This window comes from Sciurus vulgaris, assembly GCF_902686455.1.
Source record: "Sciurus vulgaris genome assembly, chromosome: X".
NCBI classification, from domain to species: Eukaryota; Metazoa; Chordata; class Mammalia; order Rodentia; family Sciuridae; genus Sciurus; species Sciurus vulgaris.
Window position 1 is genome coordinate 110975000 of NC_136471.1, and position 27927 is coordinate 111002926.

At 35.5% G+C, this 27927-nt stretch overlaps 1 protein-coding gene across 5 annotated transcripts in view; it reads left to right on the top strand.

Annotated features, from left to right (window-relative positions):
• Nucleotides 1-27927, top strand: part of DMD (dystrophin) — a 2089750-nt gene that overhangs the window by 1481401 nt on the left and 580422 nt on the right. For all 5 annotated transcript variants that reach the window (XM_079122792.1, XM_079122788.1, XM_079122791.1 and 2 more), the window contains one exon: nt 25158-25369. In XM_079122792.1, coding sequence (XP_078978918.1) covers nt 25158-25369 — 212 coding nt within the window. The remainder of the gene's footprint in view (nt 1-25157; nt 25370-27927) is intronic.

Consider the following 27927-nt stretch of genomic DNA (forward strand, 5'->3'; position numbering starts at 1 on the left):
ACATCATTGGGATTTTAATTGGAATTGCATTGAATCTGTATAGCACTTTTGGTAGTATGGCCATTTTGACAATATTAATTCTGCCTATCCAAGAACATGGGAGATCTTTCCATCTTCTAAGGTTTTCTTTAATTTCTTTCTTTAGTGTTCTGTAGTTCTCATTGTAGAGGTCTTTCACCTCTTTTGTGAGATTGATTCCCAAGTATTTTATATTTTTCGATGCTATTGTGAATGGGGTAGTTTTCCTAATTTCTCTTTCTGAAGGTTCATCACTTATGTATAAAAATGCATTGGATTTATGAGCATTGATCTTGTAACCTGCTACTTTACTGAATTCACTTATGAGTTCTAAGAGTTTTCTGGTGGAATTTCCAGGTTCCTCTAAATATATAATCATGTCGTCAGCGAACAGGGATAGTTTGAGTTCTTCTTTTCCAATTTGTATCCCTTTAATTTCTTTGGTTTGTCTAATTGCTCTGGCTAGAGTCTCAAGACGATGTTGAATAGAAGTGGTGAAAGAGGGCATCCCTGCCTTGTTCCAGTTTTTAGGGGGAATGCTTTCAGTTTTTCACCATTTAGAATGATATTGGCCATGGGCTTAGTGTAGATGGCCTTTACAATGTTAAGGAATCATAACATGACTTTTATAACTCCATTTATTTCCCATCAAAGGCATTCATGAAACACCTAGCATATACCAGGTATTGCATTCTATGCAGAGGTCAGAGCTCAGGTAAAGTCCTGTACATTTCATCTTGTAATTATCTTGCTAATCTTGTCTTATCTTTCAATTTACCACCCACCATCAGGCTGTGCCTGGACTCCTATCTTAATATCTTATTCTATTTTTCTGCATCTTTTCTTGTCTCCCCTTCCAGCTCACAGCATGACTAATCTTTTCAAACCCAGATTAAATGGTGTCATTTCCCTGCTTAAAACCTTTCCATAGATTCCCATTGCACTGAAAAATGAAGATGAAAATCCTTACCATAAACCATAAGACGACTGGGAGCTATGAAAATCCCTTTAGCTTTTCTTTCTAATTAATATATATTCAAACAAATAGATTTTATCTTAAAGACATAGAAAAAGAAAATGACTCCAAGGCATATGAATGCTGAATTGAGTAGTTTATCTGTGAGGTATTTACTTATAAAATAAATATAGATTATTGCTTATAGAATATTTATTACTCATTTGCATCTTTTTAAAAGTATTTTTAGTTGTCAATGGATCTTTTATTTTATATATTTATTTATATGCAGTGCTGTTGATCAAATACAGGGCCTCACACATGTCAGGCAAGTGCTCTACTACTGAGCCACAACCCCAGTCCTCATTTTCATCTTTTGATTTTTATATGCATTCTAATTCTACCTCAGGTATTAGTGTATACCTGAGCTACCAAGTTACTAAGTAAAATGTTGTGATTAAGGGGAAAGGATCAAATAAATGAATAAATATATGAAGAAAAATCAGTATTGGATGATCTAATAGATTGTTATCCACAAGAATTTAGAAAAATGTATATCCATGCTTGAGTTCAACTTCTGGCAGTATTTTTGTATCTTTTTGTTTAGGTTAAAAAGCATCAGTTTTATGTTTTTTAAAAGACTCATTCTCTTGCTGCAAATTGTATAGGCACAATACTATTCTATACCTAATTTTAAAGAAAATAATAATAACATGCTTTCTGACAGCTTTGTAGTTCACAAAGCACTTCTCATGCATATTACCTCATTTTAAATTTCTTTTTTTTTTTTTACTATGGGAATTCTGCTTCACAAGAATTTTCTTTTAAAATGAAGGCAATTATGCCATTCTGTTCCCATATTTCTTAGCCATATGTTTCACCAAGGTATTGTCTCTCTCCTGGGTCTTTCTTCTCTGGATATACAGTGATAATTTACCCAAGGTAAATGGAGATACTGAAAGTCATAGACAGAATTTTTTATTTCTTTTCTGTAAACTTAAGCATTTCATTTAGAAACTACTATTTTAGGAGTTTCTATACTAATTTTCAAAGTTATTTGCATATTTTGTATTATGCTCTTTTGTCATTCAAATTGGGATTATCAGAAAAGGGAAAGAATTGCTTTCATACTTCCACATTTTACATCATTCAATATAACATTCATGAGTTTCTGAGGTTTAAATAAGCAAAAATATCTCAAAATGGAGCCTAAGAACTGCAACTGAAGTCTAAAGTTTTCCTTTTCCCTTTTCAGTCAATACTTTAAGATAAATATATTTTAGCTAATAATTACTGAACCTATTTATCTAAATTACAACATATTTTGTAAAACAAACTAAAATTTATTGATACTTATATTTAATCCCATATTTTGATTTTCTGGAGAAACATTTGAAGGAATCAATTGAGGCTCTGCCTCATCAATATATTTCCCTCATTTTCCCCTTAACACAGTTGTCCCATTTTCACAGCCTTTGAAATATTTAAACATGGACTTTCTTTTCATAACATTGACTCTATGGTCTTGTTTCATTTACATACTGCATGTTCATGATGATTTTCACTTTTATACTACTGTATAAGTTCTTGTTGGTGATGTGAAAGTTGTGTTTGTCCTTTCTACACATTTTTTATACTCACCTATGTGTCAAACTTGTGTGGAGACCTAAGTATACAAAACATATTGCCTCTCATTAAGTAATCACATACCACTGGGTAAAATAGACAATAAATAGATAATTGCTAAATACAGTAATCAGTGTATTCAGTGGTAAGGTAAAGACACAGAAACAGTGCTTGAGAAACTCAGGAGGCATGGCAGGGGTCACATTGTTAAGGGTGGAAGAAAATAGACAAAAAAATGAGTAATGGCAGTAACTTTAGAGCAGAGTGCTGCAAAATGAAAAAAGGCACAGAACATTCCAAACAAAAAGAAAGCAGGACATGTGAGATGTGTGGCAACTCAGTGTTTGCAGAGGACCCGTGGATATAATGCTGGACTATAGTTGCATTACAGGCAGTAGACGCCAAGCTAGAAAAGTAGACAATTGCCACTTTTAAAAAGGTCTTAGAAGTCAGGTAGGGCATTTTGATTGTATCCAGATTTCAATTAGGGGGGAATAAAATTAAGGAAATTAAATAAGTGATGACAAGTTCAGATTTTCATTTTCAAAAACTTCTTTGACAAGAGTATTAAAGATGGATAAAGAGTGCAAAAGGCTTGTATTAGATCAGTGGTTCTCAGTTCTAACTACACATCACAATCTCCAGGGGCACCTTTTTAAAAAATGCTGGTGCCTGGACTCCACCACAGACCAGTTAAATCAGAACCTTTGGAACTAGGTCCCAGACATTAGTATTTTTAAAGCACCCCAAGTTTATTGAAATATGCAGATAAGGTTATTATCCACTAACTTATAGAAAGCATCAGGAGGCTTTTAATTAAAACAGTCTAGGGAAGAGAGGGAAGAGATAGTTGAATATTAGAGAGGTTATAAAAGTAATTAAAGAGGCTGAATGAATGACTTGGCATCTTCTTGGTTAAAGTATAGAAGGAAAAAAGAACTAAGAATGATTTGTAGGTTTCTCCTTGAATGACTAGGTAGAGAACAGATGTGTCAGTAATTAAGGGAAAGGAAAGGTGAAGGTAGTGTGATGGATTTTGGACATGTTGACTGTTTCAAAATGATTTAGTGAGCATTTTGGCTCAGCGAATGTGGACCTCAAGAGATAGTTTTTAACTTAAAAGAGCAATTGAAATATGATCATTGTGAAGGTAGTAAATGAACTCACCAAGGAAAATATGTAAGTGAAAAGAAGATCAAAGGGAGACCCCTAGCAAAGAGCTGTATTTAAGGGATGAGCATAAAAGGCTTAGGAATGACCAAAATGCAATAAAGAATCCTGCCATATTAATCAAAAGAGAAGGTTTCAAAAAGGTCCATCAATGATGGAAGTTACTAAAAGGTACTCTTTAAAGACAAAGACCTTAGAATCTCCAATGCTATAGCAACTTTAAGGTCATTGCTATCATCTACAAAAGTAATTTCAGTGACAAAAGTCAACCTGCACTGGGTTGAAAATGGTTATGTGAAGTATGGAAGGGGAAATAGTGGGTATAGACTAGTGCTTTTCAAATTTAACATATATATAAATTGACAGAGGAATTACATTTAAAATGCAGATTCAGTAAGTCTTGGGGAACTGAGATTCTGAATTTGTTAGCAAGTTCCTAAGTAATGCTATTGCTGCTGCTACACAAACCATCTTTTAAATAGCACTGGTATTATCCACTTTTCCACTGAAGGAATAAAACAGGATTGGCCAGGGGCAATAGGACAAAGGAAAGAATATTATGGGGTATTTGTTTCTTGTTAATTTTTTTATATGAGGAAACAAATGGTTTTAAACTGAGACTGAAGATACATGAGGGGTGAAAAATGGATAGTTCATCATACACAATGGAGACTGAGACATTGAGTACAGGAAGGAAATTAGGCATGGGTAGGAGGGACACCTAAATCTGAAGAAAAGGAGTTAAGGAAGAATAGAGGTTACAAAAAAAAATGTCGTAGAAAATATATAGGATTTGATTTTTTAGCCATAGTGTCTGCTTTCTTTTGAAGTTATTTTTATACCTTAACTTGAATGACCAAATTGCACAGTATGTTTGTAAAGATAGGAGTGAGCCCACATTGCTTCTCAGGTATCATTTCCATTTTGTGCTTTCATCAAATATAAGTTTGAGTGGCAAGTTTTACAGATGAAAATCAATATATGTTAAGGGAGGAAAATACTGTTTTATTCTACATATTTTTAAAATATTTTATACCAATGAATGCATCAACTTTGATATGCAAATTTATAGTGATGAATGGATTTTATTGTGTGTGATTCATGCTCGTGGCATGGTAATAAATCTGTGATGCTAGAATTGTAATGGTACCCTTTAGCTCTACTTTAATGAACTTCAGCTGAACTCCTTTGAGTTGTTAGCACTTTATTTGCTATATTTGACACTTAATTAGGCAATGACTGGGCTACTGGACAGACAGATTGTCTAATGGTGTATTATGTCTCTATCACATCCAGATAGTTTCTTTTCTGTGAATAGGGAATAACTTATGATAATAAACTGAAATATTTTGCATAGATAGTTTGTTACTTGACTTTCCATCATTTTAATAAGTACCTGAGATAATCACCTTACAAAAAGAAAGGATTTATTTTAACTCTCAGTTTTGGAGTTTCCAGATTGGGTGGCATGTTTTTAGGCTTCTCTTGGGGATGGTGCGATAATCATGGTAAGGAGTACATAGTGAAGCAAAACTGCTCAACTAATGGCTGGGAAGAGAAGCAGAGAGAAGAGGAAGAGACCAGGCTCCCACAGTCTTCTTCTACAGCATGTCCCCAATGACCCAAATACCTCCTACTTGGTCCCACATCTTAAAGGTTTCCAACACTTCCCAATAGGGCTAAGCCGAGAACTAAGCCAATAACACTTGGGCCTTTGGGGAAGACTTAAGATCCAAACTATAGCAGATATACATCAAGCTTTTCCCCAAAATTTAGTCTTTTACATTGACAAGTAGTCTCCCTCTTAAAAAACAAAAGTAGTTTTAAAAAAAGATTCACTTTAATGATCAAATACCACATTTCAACATTCATCTGTTCAATTAATAGAACAACCTATAGGCTTTATTAAGACTGAATGCTGATATTTTCTCATAATCTATGTCTCTCCAGTCATTGGTGTAAATTCAGTACCCTTTTACATTCATGCATCTTGTAGTATGGGATCCGTTATATATTTTCATGTTTTATAACCAAAATAGGAAAATGAGCTTCCTTCAGAGGACTAACTCATTTTTTCTGTAAGAATATTCAACATAGTTTTTATGTCTTTATTAGTACATAAGTAGTAGTAGTACATATTAATCATAACTATACATATTGGTTCATTTTGACATACTTACACAAGCATGCAATATAACTTGCTCCAATTCACTCCCAAGTACTTCCTTGTCCCTTCGGTCCTCTCTCCTCCTGTTCTCCTTCCTCTACTGGTTTCCCTTCTATTTTCATTGAATCCCCCCTTTTATTCCTCTCATTTTAGTTTAGCTTATGAATATGAGATAAAAACTTTGATCCTTGGCTCTTTCCACGGGGCAATACAAGATGGCAGACTACAGGGTGACTGCATCTCCTGTCACTCCAGAACCCAGGATTCAAGAAGGGGAGGCATTGAGAGACTCGGACTAAAATAGAACCACGGGGTGAGTCTCCCCCACCGGGTGAAGCTTGGCCCGGGCGGCAGGCCCGGACAAGGGCAGCTTCTCAGAGCAGGGCAGAGCAGCTAGAGTCTTCCCCAGGTAGCCCTGCTCCCTCTGGTGGTGGGCTCCTTCCACATGGCCAGCTTCTCGGAGCACGCCCCCCAGAGAGAGCCTTTCTGCACAGAACCAGCTCCAAGTCCCAAAGCCAGCGGCGAGCTCTGGCCTGCAGGTAGCTTCAGGGATCAGGACAGGACAGTCAGGGACTTCCCCAGGCAGTCCTGCAACCTCCGGCGGCAGGCTCCTTTCACAGCCAGCTTCTCGGAGCAGACCGCCCAGTGAGCGCCTTTCTACACAGAGCCAGCAACAAGTCCCAGAGCCAGTGGTGAGCTCTGGTCAGTAGGCAGCCTCTGGGACCAGGGCAGGGCAGCCAGAGAATTCTCCAAGCAGCCCTGCTTCCTCTGGCAGCAGACTCTTTCCACGGGGCATCCAAGATGGCAGACTAGAAGGTGACTGCATCTCCTGTCGCTCCAGAACCCAGGATTCAAGAAGGGGAGGCACTGAGAGACTCGGACTAAAATAGAGCCACGGGGTGAGTCACCCCAACCAGGTGAAGCTCAGCCCAGGTGGCAGGCCCAGACAAGAGTGGCTTCTCAGAGCAGGGCAGGGCAACTAGAGTCTTCCCAGGTATCCCGGCTCCCTCCAGCGGCAGAATCCTTCCACACAGCCACCTTCTCAGAGCAGGCACCCCAGTGAGAACATTTCTGCACAGAACCAGCTCCATGCCCTGGAACCAGTAGCGGGCTAGGGACAGCTTTCTTCGGAAGCACTGCATTATCAAGTTCCTCCAAGAATTCAGGCTACTGAAGGCTGGGAGGTGATATATTGGAAATCTACGGGGACACTATAAGCCAATAGAGGAAATCTGCAATATCACAGAGTCCCACTGACATCTGACCAATATGAGAAAACAAGGGAAGAAAATGTCTCAAACAAACCTAGATACTATATCAATAAAGCCCAATGACAGCACATCAGAAGAAAAGTCAGAAAGGGAGTTCAGAATGTACATTATTAAAACAACCAAGGAAGCAAACAAGGAGATGAAACGGCAAATGCAGGCATTGAAGGAGGAGATGAAAGAGCAAATGCAGGCATTAAATGATCGCACCAATCAACAGTTAAAAGAGCAAATATGGGAAGCAAGAGATCATTTCAATAAAGAGTTAGAGATACTGGAAAAAAAAACAAACAGAAATCCTTGAAATGAAGGAAACAATAAACTAAGTTAAAAACTCCATAGAAAGCATAACCAATAGGATAGAACACCTGGAAGATAGAACCTCAGATATTGAAGACAAAATATTTAATCTTGAAAACAATGTTGACCAAACAGAGAAGAAGGTAAGAAATCATGAACAGAATCTACAAGAATTATGGGATATCATGAAAAGGCCAAATTTAAGAATTATTGGGATTGAGGAAGGCTTAGAGAAACAAACCAAAGGAATGAACAATCTATTCAATGAAATAATATCAGAAAATTTCCCAAATCTGAAGAATGAAATGGAAAACCAAGTACAAGAGGCTTATAGGACTCCAAATATACGAAATTACAACAGACCCACACCAAAGCACATATTATAAAAATACCTAACATACAAAATAAAGACAGAATTTTAAAGTCCACGAGAGAAAATAATAAAACTACATTCGGGGGGAAACCAATAACAATATCAGCAGACTTTTCAATCCAAACCCTAAAAGCTAGAAGGCCCTGGAATGACATTTACCAAGCCCTGAAAGCAAATGGATGCCAACCAAGAATCTTATACCCAGAAAAACTTACTTTCAGATTTGACAAGAAAATAAGATCCTTCCATGATAAATAAAAGCTAAAGGAATTTACAAAAAGAAAGCCAGCATTACAGAACATTCTCAGCGCAATATTCCATGAGGAAGAGATGAAAAACAATGATGCGAATCAGCAACGGGAGTAACTAGCCTAAAGGAATAGCCAAATAAAGGAGAAATCAAATCATGTCAAAAACAAAAATGCGTCCAATGACTGGGAATGCAAATCATATCACAATAATAACCCTGAATGTTAATGGCCTGAACTCATCAATCAAAAGACATAGACTGGCAGATTGGATTTAAAAGAAAAATCCAACAATATGCTGCCTGCAAGAGACTCATCTCATAGAAAGAGATACCCATAGACTAAAGGTGAAAGGATGGGAAAAAATATACCATGCACACAGATATAGCAAAAAAGCTGGAGTTTCCATCCTCATTTCAGATAATGTGGACTTCAAGCCAAAACTAGTCAGAAGGGATAAAGAAGGATATTATATACTGCTTAAGGGAAGCATAAATCAGCAAGACATAACAATCATAAATATCTAAGCCCCAAACAGTGGCTCATCCAAGTACATCAAACAAATCCTTCTTAATTCCAGAAATCAAATAGACCACAACACAATAATACTAGGTGATTGTAACACACCTCTCTCACCACTGGATAGATCGTCCAAACAAAAATGGAATAAAGAAACCATAGATCTCAATAACACAATCAACAATTTAGACTTAACAGACATATATAGAATATACCATCCAACAAAGAATGAATACACTTTCTTCTCAGCAGCACATGGATCCTTCTCTAAATAGACCATATTTTATGCCACAAAGCTACTGTTAGCAAATACAAGAAGATAGAGATACTACCTTGTATTCTATCAGATCATAATGGATTGAAATTAGAAATAAATGACAGAATAAAAAACAGAAACTTCTCCAATACCTGGAGATTAAATAATACACTATTATATGATGAATGGATAACAGAAGACATCAGGAGGGAAATTAAAAAGTTCTTAGAAGTAAATGAGAACAAAGACACATCATATCAAAATCTCTGTGTCACTATGAAAGCAGTACTTGGAGGAAAATTTATTTCATGGGACGCATTCAACAAAAGAAGTAGAAATCACCAAATAAACGAATTAACACTACAGACAAAACCCTAGAAAAAGAAGAGCAGACCAACACCAAAAGTAGTAGAAGAGAGGAAATAGTTAAAATCAGAGCTGAAATCAATGAAATTGAAACAAAAGAAACAATCGGAAAAATTAACAAAATAAATAGTTGATTCTTTGAAAAAATAAACAAAATTGATAAACCCTTAGCCATACTAACAAAGAGAAAGAGGGAGAAAACTCAAATTACTAAAATTCGGAATGAACAAGGAAATATCACAACAGACACGAGTGAAATACAAAACATTAGAAGCTATTTTGAAAATCTATACTCCAACAAAACAGAAAACCTCGAAGACATCAACAATTTTCTAGAGACATATGAATTACCTAAACTGAATGAGGAGGACATATACAACTTAAATAAATCAATTTCAAGCAATGAAATAGAAGAGGTCATCAAAAGCCTACCAACAAAGAAAAGTTCGGGACTAGATGGGTTCTCAACAGAGTTCTACAAAACCTTTAAAGAAGAGCTCATTCCAATACTCCTCAAAGTATTCCATGAAATAGAAGAGGAGGGAACCCTCCCAAACTCATTCTATGAAGCCAATATCACCCTGATACCTTAACCAGACAGAGACACTTCGAGGAAAGAAAATTTCAGACCAATATCCTTAATGAATATTGACGCAAAAATTCTCAACAAAATTTTAGCAAATCGCATACAAAAATATATTAAAAAGATAATGTACCATGATCAAGTGGGTTTTATCCCAGGGATGCAAGGTTGGTTCAACATCCAGAATTCAATAAATGTCTTTCACCACATCAAGACTAAAAGTTAAGAATCACATGATTATTTCAATAGATGCAGAAAAAGCATTCGATAAAATACAGCATCCCTTCATGCTCAAAACACTTGAAAAAATTGGGGTAGTGGGAACATTCCTTAACATTGTAAATGCCATCTACACTAAGCCCATGGCCAATATTATTCTCAATGGTGAAAAACTGAAAGCATTCCCCCTGGAACAAGGCAGGGATGCCCTCTTTCACCACTTCTATTCAGCATCATTCTTGAGCCTCTAGCCAGAGCAATTAGACAAACCAAAGAAATTAAAGGGATACGAATTGGAAAAGAAGAACTCAAACTATCCCTGTTCACTGATGACATGATTATATATTTAGAGGAACCTGGAAATTCCACCAGAAAACCTTTAGAACTCATAAGTGAATTCAGTAAAGTAGCAGGTTACAAGATCAATGCTCATAAATCCAATACATTTTTATACATAAGTGATGAACCTTCAGAAAGAGAAATTAGGAAAACTACCCCATTCACAATAGCATCGAAAAAAATAAAATACTTGGGAATCAATCTCACAAAAGAGGTGAAAGACCTCTACAATGAGAACTACAGAACACTAAAGAAAGAAATTAAAGAAAACCTTAGAAGATGGAAAGATCTCCCATGTTCTTGGATAGGAAGAATTAATATTGTCAAAATGGCCATACTACCTAAAGTGCTATACAAATTCAATGCAATTCCAATTAAAATCCCAATGACGTACCTTACAGAAATAGAGCAAGCAATTATGAAATTCATCTGGAAGAATAAGAAACCCAGAATAGCTAAAGCAATCCTCAGTAGAAAGAGCGAAGCAGGGGGTATCGCAATACCAGATCTTCCACTATACTACAAAGCAATAGTAACAAAAATGGCATGGTATTGGTACCAAAATAGACAGGTAGATCAATGGTACAGAATAGAGGACACGGACACAAACCCAAATAAATACAATTTTCTCATCCTAGACAAAGGTGCCAAAAATATGCAATGGAGAAAAGATATCCTCTTCAACAAATGGTGCTGGGAAAACTGGAAAACCATATGGAACAGAATGAAACTAAACCCCTATCTCTCACGCTGCACAAAACTCAACTCAAAATGCATCGAGGACCTCGGAATCAGACCAGAGACCCTGCATCTTATAGAAGAAAAAGTAGGTCCAAATCTTCAACTTGTTGGCGTAGGATCAGATTTCCTTAACAGGACTCCCATAGCCCAAGTAATAAAAGCAAGAATCAACAACTGGGATAGATTCAAACTAAAAAGCTTTCTCTCAGCAAGGGAAACTATCAGTAATGTGAAGAGAGAGCCTACAGAGTGGGCAAAGAATATCTTTGCCACTCATACTTCAGATAGAGCACTAATTTCTAGAATCTATAAAGAACTCAAAAAACTCTACATGAAGAATACAAATAATCCAATCCACAAATGGGCTAAGGAAATGAACAGACACTTCACAGAAGAAGATGTACAAGCAATCAACAGATATATTAAAAAATGTTCAACATCTTTAGTAATAAGAGAAATGCAAATCAAAACTACCCTAAGATTCCATCTCACCCCAATTAGAATGGCGATTATCAAGAACACAAGCAACAATAGGTGTTGGCGAGGATGTGGGGATAAAGGTACACTCATACATTGCTGGTGGGGTTGCAAATTAGTGCAGCCACTCTGGAAAGCAGTATGGAGATTCCTCAGAAAGCTTGGAATGGAATCACCATTTGACCCAGCTATCCCACTCCTTGGCCTATACCCAAAGGACTTAAAATCAGCATACTACAGAGATACAGCCACATCGATGTTCATAGCTTCTCAATTCACAATAGCCAGATTGTGGAACCAACCTAGATGTCCTTCTATTGATGAATGGATAAAGAAACTGTGATATATATACACAATGGAATATTACTACACCATAAAGAATGATAAAATTATGGCATTTGCAGGCAAATGGATGAAATTGGAGAATATCTTGCTAAGTGAGATAAGCCAATCTGAGAAAACTAAAGGATGAATGATCTTGCTGATTAGCGAATGAGGACATATAATGGGGGTTGGGAGGGGTTAGTGTTAGGGTTATGGTTAGGTTTAGTGTTAGGGTTAAGGAGGGTGGCAAGAATGGAGGAAGGAAGGACTGTATAGAGAGAAAAGAGAGGTGGGAGGGGTGGGGGGAGAAAAGAAATAACAGAATGAATCAAACAACATTGCCCTATGTAAATTTATGATTACACAAATGGAATGCCTTGATTCCATGTACAAACAGAGAAACAACATGTATCCCATTTGTTTACAATTAAAAAAAAACTTTGGTCCTTTACTTTTTGAGCCTGGCTTATTTACTTAGCATAATGTTCTCCAGCTCTATCCATTTATCATATAATGCCATAATTAATTCTTCTTTATGGCTAAGTAGAACTCCATTGTGTATATAAACCACATTCTTTACCCATTTATCCATTGAGGGACACCTAGACTGGTTCCATAACTTGGCTATTGAGAATTTTGATGCTGTAAATATTGATGTGCCTGTATCACTATAGTTTGTTGATTTTAGTTCTTTTGGATAAATATCAAGGAGTACAACAGCTAGGTCATATTCTGGTTCCATTTCTAGTTTTTCTGAGAATTCTGAGTGCTTCTTTTCAGAGCAGTTGTACTGATTTTCAGTCCCACCAACAATGTATGAGTATACTATTTCCCCTACATCCTCACCAGTATTTGTTATTATTTGTGTTCTTGATAATTGCCATTCTGACTGGAGTGAGATGAAATCATAATGTAGCTTTGATTTGCATTTCCCTGATTGTAAGGGACATTGAACATCATTTCATTTATTTGTTGGCCATTTGTATTTCTTCTCTTGTGAAAAGACTCTTTAGTTCTTTTGCCCATTTATTGATTAGGTTATTTGTTTTTTCAGTGTTACATTTTTTTTTAGCTCTTTTTATATTCAGAATATTAGTCCCCTGTTAGAGGAACAGCTGGCAAAGATTTTCTCCCATTCTGTAGAATTCCTCTTCACAATCTTGTTTCCTTTACTGTACAGAAGCTTTTTAATTTGATGCCATCCCAATATTGATTTTGTGTTTTATTTCTTGAGTTTTAGGGGTCTTGTTAAGGAAGTCAGTGCCTATTACCAATGTGTTAGAGTGTTGAACCTATGTTTCCTTCTAGCAGTTGCAAATTTTCTGATCTAATTCTTAGGTCTTTGATCCATTGTGAGTTGACTTTTACGCAGGGCAAAAGATAGGGATCTAGTTTTATTCTTGTATATGTAGATAACCAATTTTCTCAGCAACATTTGTTTAAAAGGTTATCTTTTCTCCAACATATTTTTGGCACCTTTGTCAAGTATCAGATGACTATGTCTATGTAAATTTGTCTCATGTCTTCTGTTCTGTTCCATTGGTCTTCATGTCTATTTTGATACCAATACCATCAGCATCCTTTTAAGAAGGTAATCTGATCTTTGACATTCTATTGATTAGGAAATTAAGAGATCTGCTTGAATTCCATTTCCAACTCCTCTCCATACACACTGAGTGTGACTTTGAGCAAAATATTTTGGCATTTCCACTCCTATAAATTCTTATTAATATCTTTTAAACTTCCATATTCCACAGATGGTATTTTTTTCTTCATTGGAAAGTGATGTTGGTGACCTAGAAAACCACTTAAATAATCTGCTTTGTTTTTTCTGTGGGAAAACACATTATCTGACATTCTACTTTGAAATTTATTAACTATACAGAAAGCTGAAAGAATTGTAGAGTGCCCATGAATCCCACCATCCATATTCTGTTGTATCATGTTATCCCTTTATCTGAGCACCAGTCCCTATTACTTTCTATTGCATTTCAAAGTAAGATTGTGGTATCAGTTTCATTTAACCCCTAACTTCAACATGCATATTATTAACTAGAGCTCAGTATTCATCCACATTGCTTTATTTGTTTATGGAAAGATTTGGATATAACAAATCTCAGATGTACTATTATATTTTGATAAATGAGTATACCTGTGCAATGCATGCCTCTATTGAGGTACAAAAATATACCATCAACCAAGAAAACAGAGAAAATTTCTTAAAGTTGGTTGGAGTTTACTTTATCTGACCTTTAGCATGACTGACTATATGACCATAAAATGACCAAGATTAAACATTACAAAGTTCTATCCATGGAAGCAATATGGCTATTAACATGCTATTTTTCACCTAGGCATTGTGATAGTTACATTCTTCAAAATAACCTGGTAAGGTGAACCTCCATCTCTCACAGAAGCATCAAGGTACATGTATTTCACAGATCATTACACCTGGAAGGAACCCCAGGGAATATCAAATCTACTCAGGATTTAAGAAGCCCAGAGAGGTCCAATTGTATCACAAAAAGTATATGATTGCCATCTTTAACCCTATAATTGAGAGCTAGTTAGGGACTAGATATTCTGCAAGTGCCTTGTGTGTATTATTTTTTTCATCTTTATAAACAATTAACTTTCTTTTTATTATTATCCCCATATTACAGAGAAGAAAACTGAGTGAAAATACCACTAAATTATTGATCTTTCCCACATTCCAAGTTAACCTTAAGTGTTAGGCTAATATCCTAATGTATTTTTAATTTAATCATTTATTCTGGTTCTGTCTTCCATGCATTTAAAGGAAATGCTTGACTTTTCCTGCATTCTAATTTGTGGGGGGGGTTAGAGAAAAAGCAGAAAATTCTATTGGTCATAATGACTAGGATTTTATTATGTGCCAATAATTGACCTTTCTTCTTAGCTTTCTGGACTTTTATGTCATAGACATTTTATCTTATATTGGCCCAGCAACCACATTCCTCCTTTCCTCCTCCTAAATGGAGTGCATGCACATTTTTACTATCTACATCGTTAGCATTTTTGCTGCTGCTTCTTTTTAGTGGATTAGTATTGAGACTTCTGTCTACAGAACTTAACTATAGATAGACCTTCTACAGAATCATGTTTAAGTGACTTGCAGAAGTAGAAAGAACATATAAATATTCTCTGTAATTTTCATTATCAATATTTTGACTTTCCTAGATTTCTTATATGTCTTTGAAAGTCACACACTGATATACTGCTGACATTGCTCTGGGCATAGTTGTATCCTAAGTTAGTGCAAGAGTACAATCTTGATGGTTTGTTTCCATTTTCCTTCTGACTAATGTCTTGGTGACTATTTTAGTTTCAGGGAACAGTCTGTGGTGATTCCCACATATGTTCTCCCCAAACTCCCTAAGCAATAGTTCAGAGTTTATTGTCTTTTTGGTTTGTGTTGTTGTTTGTTTTGTAGTACCGGGGATTGAACCTAGATATTCAGCCCTTTTTATTTTTTATTTCAAGACAGGGTCTCACTAAGTTGCTGATATTGGCCTTAAACTTGACATCCTCCTGCCTCAGTCTTCCAAGTCATTGGGATTACAGGCGTATACCATTGTTTTGACTGCAGTTGGCATCATTTTTCCTTACACGTGCCTACAGTTAAACATATCTGTCACTCTTCATGCATTCAAATTACCTCAAAGATTTACCTGCAATTTAACTCTTCCAGTTTGGTATTTTCTATCTGAAATTCTTGTGTTCTCTGTAGAATCATTGAGATCCACAGTGTGTACCTTATTGTGGTTTGAATGTGAGGTGTCCCCCAAAGCTCATGTGTGAGACAATGCAAGAAGGTTCAGAGGAGAAATTATTGGGTTGTAAGAGTCTTAACACAATCAGTGAATTAATCCCTTAATAGGAATTAACTGGTAATTAAAGTGGTAGGGTGTGGCTAGAGAGGAAATGGGAGTTGGGGGTGTGGCTTTGGGATTTATATTTGTATCTGGCAAGTGGAGACCTCTCTCTCTGTGCTTTCTGATCATCATCTGAGCTGCTTCCCTCCACCACACTCTTCCACCATGGTGTTCTGCTTTACCTTGAGCTCTGTGGAATGGAGCCAACCTTCTATGGACAAAGACCTCTGAAACCATGAGCCCTCAAATCGACTTTTCCTCCTCTATGGTTGTTCTAGTTTGGTCCTTTCATCATAGCAGCAAAAAAAGCTGACTAAAACAAACACCTAGCAGATCATGAATGGTTGATAATAACTATAATCCATTGTTTAGCCTTCTTTTTTTGTTTAACCTTCTTTATACAGAAAAACAATGACACCTTTCCTCAATATGGTCCTTTATGCTTTTATTCATCACTGAATTTCACCTTCACAACTTTTCTGTGGTTGTGCAGTTAATTATTTTCATTTTGTAGTTAAGGAAACTGAAGCTATGGCAAAACAACTTTTCCAAATTAAATTAGCTATTTTACCACAAATCCAGGGCTATAACCCAGGACAAACTGGTAATTAAGGTTGCTTTATAAAACTCAGTCATGCTAACTTCTTATTGTTGGTCTGTACTTTCAGTAGAGAAATTTCCTTGCTTGGTTCAGTAGCAGTATATACTCAAAAAGGCAGTTGTCTCTTTTTATAAGTAACGTTCTTCCCTAGGAGAGATATGGGAATTTATATCAGTCAAGAATGTATATCAATAATCAAGCATAGCTGGTTTAAAAACTTGAAGTGAAAGATTGGTTAGTACTTAATCAACTGAACTGTTTCTTTGTCTGCAATATTATGGTTCTTGACATGATTGCTGAGTTTCCAATTTGACACTTCTGGAGATCCATAAATCAGGACACATGCTGGGTCCCAGTCTGTCATCCTATATCTTAGCATTGGTTATTTATTTTCCTTCATTATCCAGCATCTATTTACTGCACAAATCAGTTGCAAAGTTTTCCACAATGGACCTCTGTGAGAAGAAATGCATATATTTGTGTAGCTCTTCAATTACAAACATGCACAGATTGTCTGGGTTTATGTGCATATATTTTATTATTATTTCACTTTTGTATGTCAGATGAATCTGGTGTAAATGTAAATCTAACAGTATGGGCTCTAGTGACCAAGTACACTGCCATAATACATCTTTGGACTATCAATCTCCTGGGTGAAGTGTCGCAAGTGTGGTGCAATTCTGTAGTTTGAATTGTTACCCAATTATGGACAATTACTAGGCCTATATGATGTCTAACTACCACACTGAACCGGTTCCAGGATAACAGCTTCACTTGGATGATCTTCAGATTTTATATTTCTTCTCATTCCTTAACAAATTTTTATATATGTTTTTGCAGGTTCTATTCTTAGGACTGTTATGTAAATCAATCACACTGCTTTGCTTCCTTTATTAACTAGGTAAATGGCTGCTTGAGTAGTCTATACATGGTAATTTGTGCTGGGAGTCTAGTCCAGTTCACTGACCCATAAATATTTCTGAAGTGTTCTTTATTGCATAAATCCAAGGCCTAAATTGCATTGTGCTCACAGTAAAATCCTTGCATCTCTTATTTATAGCAAAGTGATGTGTATCTGTGTTACACCCCCTTTGAAAAGTATCATTGCCCAAAATTATATGTAAAGTATATTTTACAAGTTAAATAATATTTTTAACTTTTTTAAAAATGCATAATGAAAAGTGTGCACATCACCAATGTCTAACACAGTGAATTTTCACAAACTGAAACAGCTATGTAAACAGCACCCAAAACAATAAAAAAGAATATTACGAGAACCTCAGCCATCCCCTTCATGTTTCTTCTATTGACTACCCTTCCCACAGGGATGACCACTATCCTGACTTCTAAAGTCTTCTATTGCATTTTCCTGTTTTGTGCATTATATAAATGGAATCAAAGAGAATCCCCTTGTTTGTGACTGGCTTTTTTCCTCAACATTATGTTTGTGATTTATGCATGTTATTGCATATAATTATAAATCTTCCATTTGTATTGCTTGAGCATATCCTATTAGTAGCACTATATATTTCTTCATTTTGGTGTACATGGGAATTGGGTAGTTTCTAATTTGGGGCAGTTGCAAATAGTTCTGCTATCAATAGCCTAATATATGTCTTTTGGTGAATATAAGTGTGCATTTAGGTTGAATATATACCTGGAGTGGAACTGAATGTCAAGTAATATTTTAAATATACTTAATATGTTGACAATTGAGAGAAAACATATAATGAATCTTTTTGTAAAGGAAATTGCCTCTCCATAATTTCTGCTCTATGGAATGGATTCTCACAAATGGTTAGTTATTTCACAAGGGGCCATGCTTCTGCAGGTTCTTTCTGATATTCAAATTGTACTTACGTTAATAACAATATTTATGATATTTATGGTTGTAATTCTCTAGAGCTCAGTATGTTTGAAAATTTTAAAATGCCTATAAAAATCCTTAATTGAGGGCTGGGGGTATAACTCAGTTGGTAGAGTGCTTGCCTCGCAAGCACAAGGCCCTGGGTTCAAATCCCCAACACCGCAAAAAAAAAAAAAAAAAAAAAAAATCATTATAATCCTATATAAAGAGAAGGACTTTTCTACATTACTTAGTCTGTGCATTGGTTAAAAATATCAAGGCAAAATGACTTGCCAACAGATTCTAGATTCCCTCTAACCTACAATTATTTTAAGAATGTTAGAGAAAGATCATGAATTAATTTTGGCTCACAGGATTCTCTAGCCCATCATACCTTTTAACCTCTGGATTGCTTTTATCAGATAAGGGTATTCTAGTAGTAAACATGATACTAAAGATGTTTGTAAAACATATACACACAAACAGAGTTAATGCAGTGGCACTAAATGAATAACAAAGAAAGTAAACCCAGAGAACATGCATGGGAGAAAATCATAAGAGAAACAGGAAAAGTCTTTTTATCTAATGATGACATTTGAGTGTATGGTTAGTTATCAGTGATCTATTTAAAAGGTAAAAGAATAGAATATATTTTAAATCATAGGCATAACCAGGCAAGGTCACTGTATATAGCAATTCCCTGGGATAATTTGGTCTTTAGATGTATTGTTTTTGGAATGTCCATTTTACTTGTGACTTCATTATATGAGGTACTAAAGGCAAAGATAGAGTGGCAAACATGTCTCTCATATTGATAAGGCTCACAGAATTATATCATCTAACTGCCATGGCATTTTTGGTAAGCTTTAATTGTATAGGCTTTGGAAGTTTTCATGTAGGAACTCCTCCAAGGTAAAATAAGCATCAGGCTTATTTATCCAGATACTCTTGTTAAAACTATTTTAAGCAGTGTGAAAGTCCTCTTTAAATTTTTTTCATTTGAAAGATATCCCCATCTCTAAGTCAATTCCTGTGATTCTTGCACCATTCCTTTTAAACCTGTGTTTGCAACAAAAGAATTTGTTACTCTCTACCAGTTAGAGTTCTTTTTATGATATAGAAATAGAAAATTCAATTCAAAGTAGCTTAAATTAACTCAGAAGAAATTTATTTGCTATTGTCACTGAACAGTTGAAAGATAGGTAAGATTTAATCCAGGAATTAAATGGCATGGCCAGATTGTAGTGTTCCTTCTCTGTTTCCTGACTCTGTACAACAATATTTGTTTCATTTAAATCCCCTTAATTGTCCTAAGAAGGATGTCAGGATATTGCAGGGCTCCATGCTTTTTCATTTATGTTAAGTAGAAAGAAATGTGTTTCCTCTTTAATAGTGGAAACTTAAACTCTTGGAGATGTTTCTTTGGGTCTGATTGACCTTATTTGGGACATAAGTCCATCAACAACTAAGACCAGGGAGATGACATAAACAACACGGAATACCCCTAGAGTTAGGAGAAGTCTACCATATGGAAACCACACAAATGGGAAAACAGAGGGGGAAGGTAGGAGAAGGAGCAATTAATAAATATTCAGTAGATTCACCTTCTCAGGAACTCTCCTCTACCAGGTGACATCTTTATGCTTTTGACCATTTCCATTTTTTCATCCTCAATATCTCTATTCTTAAATTCTGTTTTGGAAAAAAAATCTTACTTTCACCTCAACTTGCTCTTTCACTCTCTTCTTTAAAGAGCTCTAGATGGATAACCTACAATTCACCGTCTTCTTCATAGACATTTATTTGCTAATATCCTACAAGAAGATTTCTGTCACTCTAAATTGGGCTTGGTTGTGTACACCTGTAGTCATAGATACTCAGAAGGCTGAGGTAGGAGAACTTTTTGAGACCATCTTGGACATCATAGAGACACTGTCTCCAAAAACAATCTACCATTTCATTAAAATTATTTTCATCTTCATGGAATTCCATATGGCCAAAGCCAATGGTACTTTGGGCATGGGGCCAAGGGTTGACTCTTTGGGTCCTAATGTTGGCTCTACTAGGCCCTATTTGTATGATCTTAAGCCAGTTCTTTAACACAGTCTTTATTTCCTTATGTGTTAAATGAAGATAGCAGCAGCAACAACAGCAAAACAGTGATAATTACAGGATTTTTCATAATGGTTAAATGAATTAATACATGTAGAGAACTTAAAATAGTACTCTGAACCAAGTAGGTATTCAAATTAATATTATTTTTGTTATCTCTTGTTATATTTCTTGTTATATTTTTAACCACTATCATGTTTTTTTAAATATTACTTTTCCATGTTCTATGAAAGTATGCTTACCCTTCTTGCCTGTATTTTATTGGCTCCTTTTGTTTTATTCATTCTTTATATGTTATATTTTCCAAGACTCTATCCTCAAACCTCTGCTCTGCTCAATTTATGTCATACTGATCAGATTGCATTCACATTGATAGTTTCACTTTTTACTTCTGTGCAGCAATTTCCAATCCCAGACCTTTCCCCCTCTCTCCCAAAATACATAGTTATGCTATAGACCATTCAGTCTAAATGTGTATAATTATAGTCCTATGAATGGTCCTCAAAACCTGTCATTGTAGGTCCAAGAATGACTCATTATTTTAACCCACATCATCTTGTAATCTTCAGGTAGATAGTGAATAACATCACTTTCTAACAAACATCCAAACCATATGTCAGGGAATCTGTTTTCAGCTTCTTTGTTTTCCCAGTATTTAGCATAACACCTGGTATCTAGTAGATGGTGAATGAAATGGCAGCTGTCTGGCTAGATGGATAGATATTTTGGTAGGGTCTATTCAGGGGTAGGTGGATTGTCAAATGATCCTGTAACCTGTAATTTATTTAGTTAACTAGGATCTAGTTATAATATGTAGTTGAAGGTCAAGAGTGAGAAGGCACACCCTCAATGGAATGTATACCCCAATGAACCATTTTATCTTATAATACTACACATATATAACCACTTTAGGCTAAAAACCTTCCATTGTTATGAATGAACAAGCACTCAAATGGTATGTTTGTCTCAAATTCGGTCCAGGCTATTAAAGTTCCCTCTTTTTTCCAAAATTAAAAATATCTACCCACATAATAGGAGGAACTACTTTACTTAATTCTAATATCAAGTTATGACCTTTTCAAAATACAGACTATCTATGATATCGAAATTAACTATAGATGTACAAAATACTCACTGGGATAAATTCAAACAGCTCACCCTGTTTATGTAAAATCCATTAGGCATTCTAAAACAATTGCCAACATAGTAAAATGTCACTAATTAAGGCTAACTAAGGTTAAGACAAATTTAAATCAGAGACTATTTTTAAGGAAAATAAATTTTATTACTTTTATAAATCTATAGTAAACAACAACAGATTAAGTAAAAATGTGCCAAGTATACAAACAAATATATCCTTCTATTACAAGTTAAAAAATAGTGTGTGATTGAGCTAGGAATAGTGGTGCACTCCTGTAATCCCAGTGTCCCAAGAGGTTAAAGCAGGAGGATCACAATTTCAAAGTCAGCCTCAGCAACTTAGTGAGGCCCTAAGCAACTTAGTGGGACCCTGTCTCAAAATAAAAAATAAAAAAGGGCTGAGTATATGGTGCAGTGGTTAAGTGCCCCTGGGTTTAATCCCTGGTACCCAAAAAAGTGTGTGATTTTAATATCAGTTGTTTTTTGACCAGTGGAAAATATTTCAGAACATTGAACTACATTTTATTTTATATTAAGCAATTTTCCTATAATAGTATTTATTCTATTAATTTTATAAACCAAAAATTAAGTAGAAGACTAATTAGTAACTATAAATCCTCAACTATAATAGGCTTCCCACTACCAAGTGGAGCAGCAATGATAATACAACAAAACAATGGTGTTCAAAGATTATACAGAGAGACTGACATTTAAACACAAGTTGATATGTTAACCAAAGTTGGAATGTAATCCACTGCTTTTTTAATGCACAGCAAACTCTCGAATAGAAATAAACCCAATAAAAATAGTAGTCTACAATTAGTGCCAATCACTCAGTTATATACATTTTGGTTACCAGATTCTAGATTTTATGCCCCAGTCACTGGTTTTGTAAGGTCTATCCAGCCCTGATCCTTATTTACAAAATAACTTCAGTAATTCTTTTTCACTTACAACTTCTCATAACTGTATGGAGGCAGCAGGGTTAATTAAAAAGGAGTTTACTTATACCCTGAAGTAAGAAACATAATTTCATGGTACCGTGGTATGTACATTTTGTTTGTCCATCCATAACCAATCTTTGCCCTTCTCTACCCTACTCTGTATTCTGGGAGGCTGACCTGTTTCACCAATGAGCTTCCAGGACCTCTGGCTTCCAGTTGGTTTAGGCACTGGGGAGCCCTAATAGGAAATTGAAGAGAGTAGGCAAAATGAGATCAGGATATTTATGCTTCTAATTCCCTGCTTGTGAGGTTGCCGTAGGCTGACTGTGTTTCCTGATAAAAGGTTACTGCTTTTTCTCAAGGTGGTTTCTCATTATGATTCTCTGCTTCTGGCCACTTCTTCTTCCCCTCATGCCTTTGGTCTAACAACTCCACTGCTGCAAGGTTCTTGTATTTTCTGGAGTGGTTTTCTTACACCCTGTTTATGTTGTAATTTGTTCCTTTGTAGATAAACCTCTTAGATTATATAGTTCAGACAACAGGAAAGTGTCTGTAAAGCTAAGATACACCAGAAGACAATGGTGAGATATTGAAAAGTTTTGTTTTAGTTCATTTTCTGTTGCTATAGCAGAATTACTGAAACTAGATAATTTATATTTAAAAAGAGGCTTCATTTGACTTCCAATTTGGAGTCTAAGAAGTCCAAGAGTCTGGTACTGACTTCTTTTCAGCTTCTAGCAGGAATATCATGATGTTTCAACTTATGGTAGAAAGTGGAAGGGCAAAAGAGTGCATATGAAAGAGTCTTTGTTATTTAACTTTCAGTCACTGTGAAAAAAATACCTGATAGAATAAACTTAGGAGGAAGAAAGGTTAATTTTGACTTATGATTTCAGAGGTTTCAGTCCATGGTCACTTGGTTCTGTTGCCTTTGGACCTGTGATGAGGCAGTACATCGTGGTGGGGAAAGTGTGGTAAGGATGCTTACTTCATGATGGCTGGAAAGGAGAGGTGGGCAGGGTCCCAATATCCCCTACATGGACACATCCCCAATAACCTAACTTCCTTCCACTAGAACCCACCTACTAAACGTTTAATACCTCACAATAGTGTTATGGGCTGAGGAATAAGCCTTTAACACATAGACTTTTGGGAGACATTTAAGAACCAAACCACAGCAGAGGCAAAACTTGAGAGACAGCCTTGCTTTATAACAACCTGCTCTTGCAGTAACTAATTCAGTCCTGTGAGAGCAAGAGCTCACTCATGTGAAAAAGGCATTAATAAATTAATGAGGACACCAACCCCTACCTCCCACTAAGTCTCCCTCTCCCAGTACTGCTATATTGGGAGTAAGCCTCAACAGGAATTTTGGTGGCAACAAACCATACTCAAGCCATAGCAGGTTTAAATAGTGATTGATGTGATCAAATTTATATTAGTTACTAATTTTTCTCCACTGTCGAATTTACAATGTAAAACCAAGATTTGAGACAAAAGATCTATATGCAGTGTACTACAGGCAATAAGGAAAAAAAAAATGACAGCACTTTCCAGTGGCAATAGAAAGAGGAAAGAAGGTATGTATGAAGGAAATTTGTAACTAATTATATATGGTGTTAGATGAGGGTTAGGGAAAAATCTAGAATCTCTATTAGGTTTCATAGTTAAGGGATAAAGAGAATGGTAATTTTGTTCATTTCTACAACATTATTTCTATTTTGTGATACCAATTTAAAGAAGTTGTTTAGGGAAAAAATGTGATCCTGTTTATTGTTAATATTCTAAAATAATGGATTTGTGAACAGAATCTAAAGAGCTTCTCTTAGATTCACAATGATGCCAAAAATAGCCTCAATATAAGCCAGTTTTACAGAATGCACTCCACATGAATTCTTAGATTTTGTTAAAAGAAGTTTCCAATACCTCTAACTACTCTTGGGTTCCCTCAGAAGATTGTAAATGGTTTATTTGAGAGGTAAGGGAAATACCAGAGGACAGAGGAAGTAAGACTAGTAAAGCAAGGCAGCGAAGAAAAGATGGTGCATTGTCAACCAAGCTACCACTGTGAGCCATTGCAGATTTCTCCCACTGGGGAAACTCTAGATCCCTTGGAAGACACATGCCTCAGAGTTATCTCCCATATGGTAAGGGCACCAGAGTGTCCATACCCAAATTCCTATGATCAGTCATTAGTTATAGGCTGTTTCTGGGATGTGGTGAGGAGATAGCACCTCCCTAGTGTGTTTACCCTGCCACTTGGCTGGCAAATCAATTACTTGGTTGTAGTAACAGAAATCCTTTAGGCAATAAAATGCTAATGCTGATATAAAAAATCATACTGATGAGTGGTAAGAGTGAGGGGATTTGGGCATTCTGCTATAGAACCTTTCTAAAAAATAATTCATATTTGACTCAGTGGGTTAATAATATAGTTAAAATTTTTACACACACATATATGTTCTAGGTCACCTTCAGGAAGATAATTTAACAGAAATCATATTTACCATCTGAAAAAAGTAAGGAATCTTGTCCATCGTCCTAGCCCTAATACAATGAACACTGTTTTTCAATGAGCAACATAAACATGAGATAATATTTTAATGTTAAGTTTCAAATGTCTTCTCCAGACTAGTATTCATCAGTGTTCATTTCTCCTTTCATTACAGTTGAAAGAATTCAGAATCAGTGGGATGAAGTACAGGAACACCTTCAGAATCGGAGGCAACAGTTAAATGAAATGTTAAAGGATTCAACGCAATGGCTGGAAGCTAAGGAAGAAGCTGAGCAGGTCTTAGGACAGGCCAGAGCCAAACTTGAATCATGGAAGGAGGGTCCTTATACAATGGATACAGTCCAAAAGAAAATCACTGAAACCAAGGTTAGTATCAAAGATTTCTTCTCAAAATACTGGTTAACTGAATAAAGTTATGCCATGGATTAAATATTAATGATTTTTAAATGTAAATTTATTAAAGGAAAATTACATTTAAGGTGAAATGAACAGTAAATTTGGAGTCAGAGTAGAAATTAGTGGAAAACAGATGCTAATATCGATCTTAAATTGATTTTATTTGATCTGGGTATAGTGGGATGGTTTTTGTATTGAACTGTCATTTAAGATCACTTAAAAGTTGATGTATGTACAACACTTAGGTAGTAGCATGAAGTCAGCTATTTGAGTTTAATTCCTTCCTAGAAAAAAATAACAAATCTACTTCTTACCTTATTTGAGGGCCTAGATGGACAAGTGGCTATATGGACAAGGCAGAAATAAGATGTACTCTCATTTTCTCTTCCCATTTTCTGACCTCCAGCCCAACTCTTTCTTCCCTTCTTTCTCTTCCTTCTATTTTTCCTTCTTTCTCCTCCCAAATTTTACCAGATATCTGTCTACTTAGGATATGAAAAAGGGAAAGGAAATAAAATTTCCATAGATGATGGTTTGCATTCATTCAATTCTTTCAAATGTGGCATTTGCAGATCAGTAGAAAAATACATTAAATGCTAAAGAATCAGTACCCTTGAGGGAATTTTAAGCAGAAATCTCTTACCATTTTAAGTATGATAGGAAGTTGATCAGACTGAGTACTTGATCAAACCCCTCTACAGATTTTTGTATCTGGTAGAAAACGCCTTTTGCTGAATCTTACATTAATTATACCATCTTAGAAGAAAACCATATAGTTTTCTTGGATTAAGTGGTCTTCATTTCTAATTTAGATTAAATTATGATAAGCTGCAATAAGAAACACTGAAAAGGCAACAGCTAAATACAATAAGAATAAATAAGATTCATTTCTTGATTATGTCATAGTCCAGTAGAAGCTGAAAAGCCCCTTTTAGGAGCTCTGTCCAAATGGGCACTTGGGGAGAAGCTTTTCCAAGTTTTTGAAATTATTGTCTTAAAAATATGTCCACCTAAGGCCACTGGAGGAGAGAATGTAGTCAATAAATACCTGGGGTTTTTAGCTGAGCCTGGAAATTCTACCACATCTCATTGACAAGAGCTTGTTTCCTACTTAGTTTCAGAAAGAGTAATTGATAATCTTTTAGCCAATCTATATCGTAGCCACTTTGTCAAAGGATCTAAGCTGCTATGAGAACAAGATTTTCATTTATACAATAAGAATTTAAAAGGCCACTTAGGATTTTAAGCCTTAACATTAGCTCTGTTGGAAGCAAAATCTATATAGATTAAAATTTTTTTCATGAGATACTTATTATCACTAATAATTTTTAATGGATAAGCATAGCATTAGTCATTTCTAATGATCATTTTCCTATTTCCTTGCCTGACTATGAACATAGAGTCCATGTGGTTATTCTGAAAGATCTGATCTTCCCCAGAAGGTACTTTCCATAAATTCAGGATACTATGAATTTAGCAGATCATAGACCAAAGTAGTAATGAATCAGAAGGAATTAGCAGGAAAAATAATTTGGACTGGACCCTGGAGATAAATGAGGGAAAGGAGAGATGAGAAGCATATAGTGATAGGTTTGATTAGAGATAGTGGAGCCTGGATGTTGGCAAATGAAAAATAATCTTAACCTAAAGGAATCCTAAGTTATGGCAATGATGATTAGGGCTTAGTAGCTCTAAGAAGATTAAGTGGCTTCAAAAAAGACCAAAAATGGCAAAAGAAATGTGGGAGAAAACAACAATCTTACTCTCAAACCATGTAAATTACAATTATTTATTTAAAATACCTAAAACAAAAACAGAATTGTATTACAATTACTATCCTCGTCAAACTTTTGAAATTAAAAAGAATGCTCTAGAGTGCTCAGAAACTACATTATAAAAATGGCTCAGCCATTATCTGTAGAAATGGATATTTTCGTGTTCTGTATTTAAGAATTTAGTGATATATAGTGCTGTGCATTCGATGTAAGTTCATAAGACAGATAAAGATAACAAAAGCTGTGATTTTTCTCGTTCATTTCCTGAACGATATATGCTAATACTAAAAGTAATCCTAATGTTAATACTAACTTTTAGTGACCGAGTGCTATGTGTAAAAAACTATGCTTCACATATATTGGTTTATTTCATCCTCTCAAAATCCCCTTATGAAAAATATTTTTCTTCCTCTTTGAAGATAAGAAAACAAGGCTAGCGAGGTTCAGTAACTCCTTTCGAAACAACACAGCTGTGATGTGAATGCATAGCAGTTACTCTTGTAGATAATCTCAAAGATTTCCTCTTCCACCTATTGTCTGTGTGGCTAAAACAAATTGAGAAAACACCATGAAGACTTGAAGGAAAGGCAATTGTAATTATTAACAAACAGATAAGATCATATTGTATTTCTTATAAGCCAACAGGTAAAGAAAACAGGTAGGGGGGAAGTTTTTGTATTATTTCCCATTATGAAAAATCAAAAAAATAATTGCAAATTGCTGTATTTTAAGTGAAACTGGTATTTTTAAAGT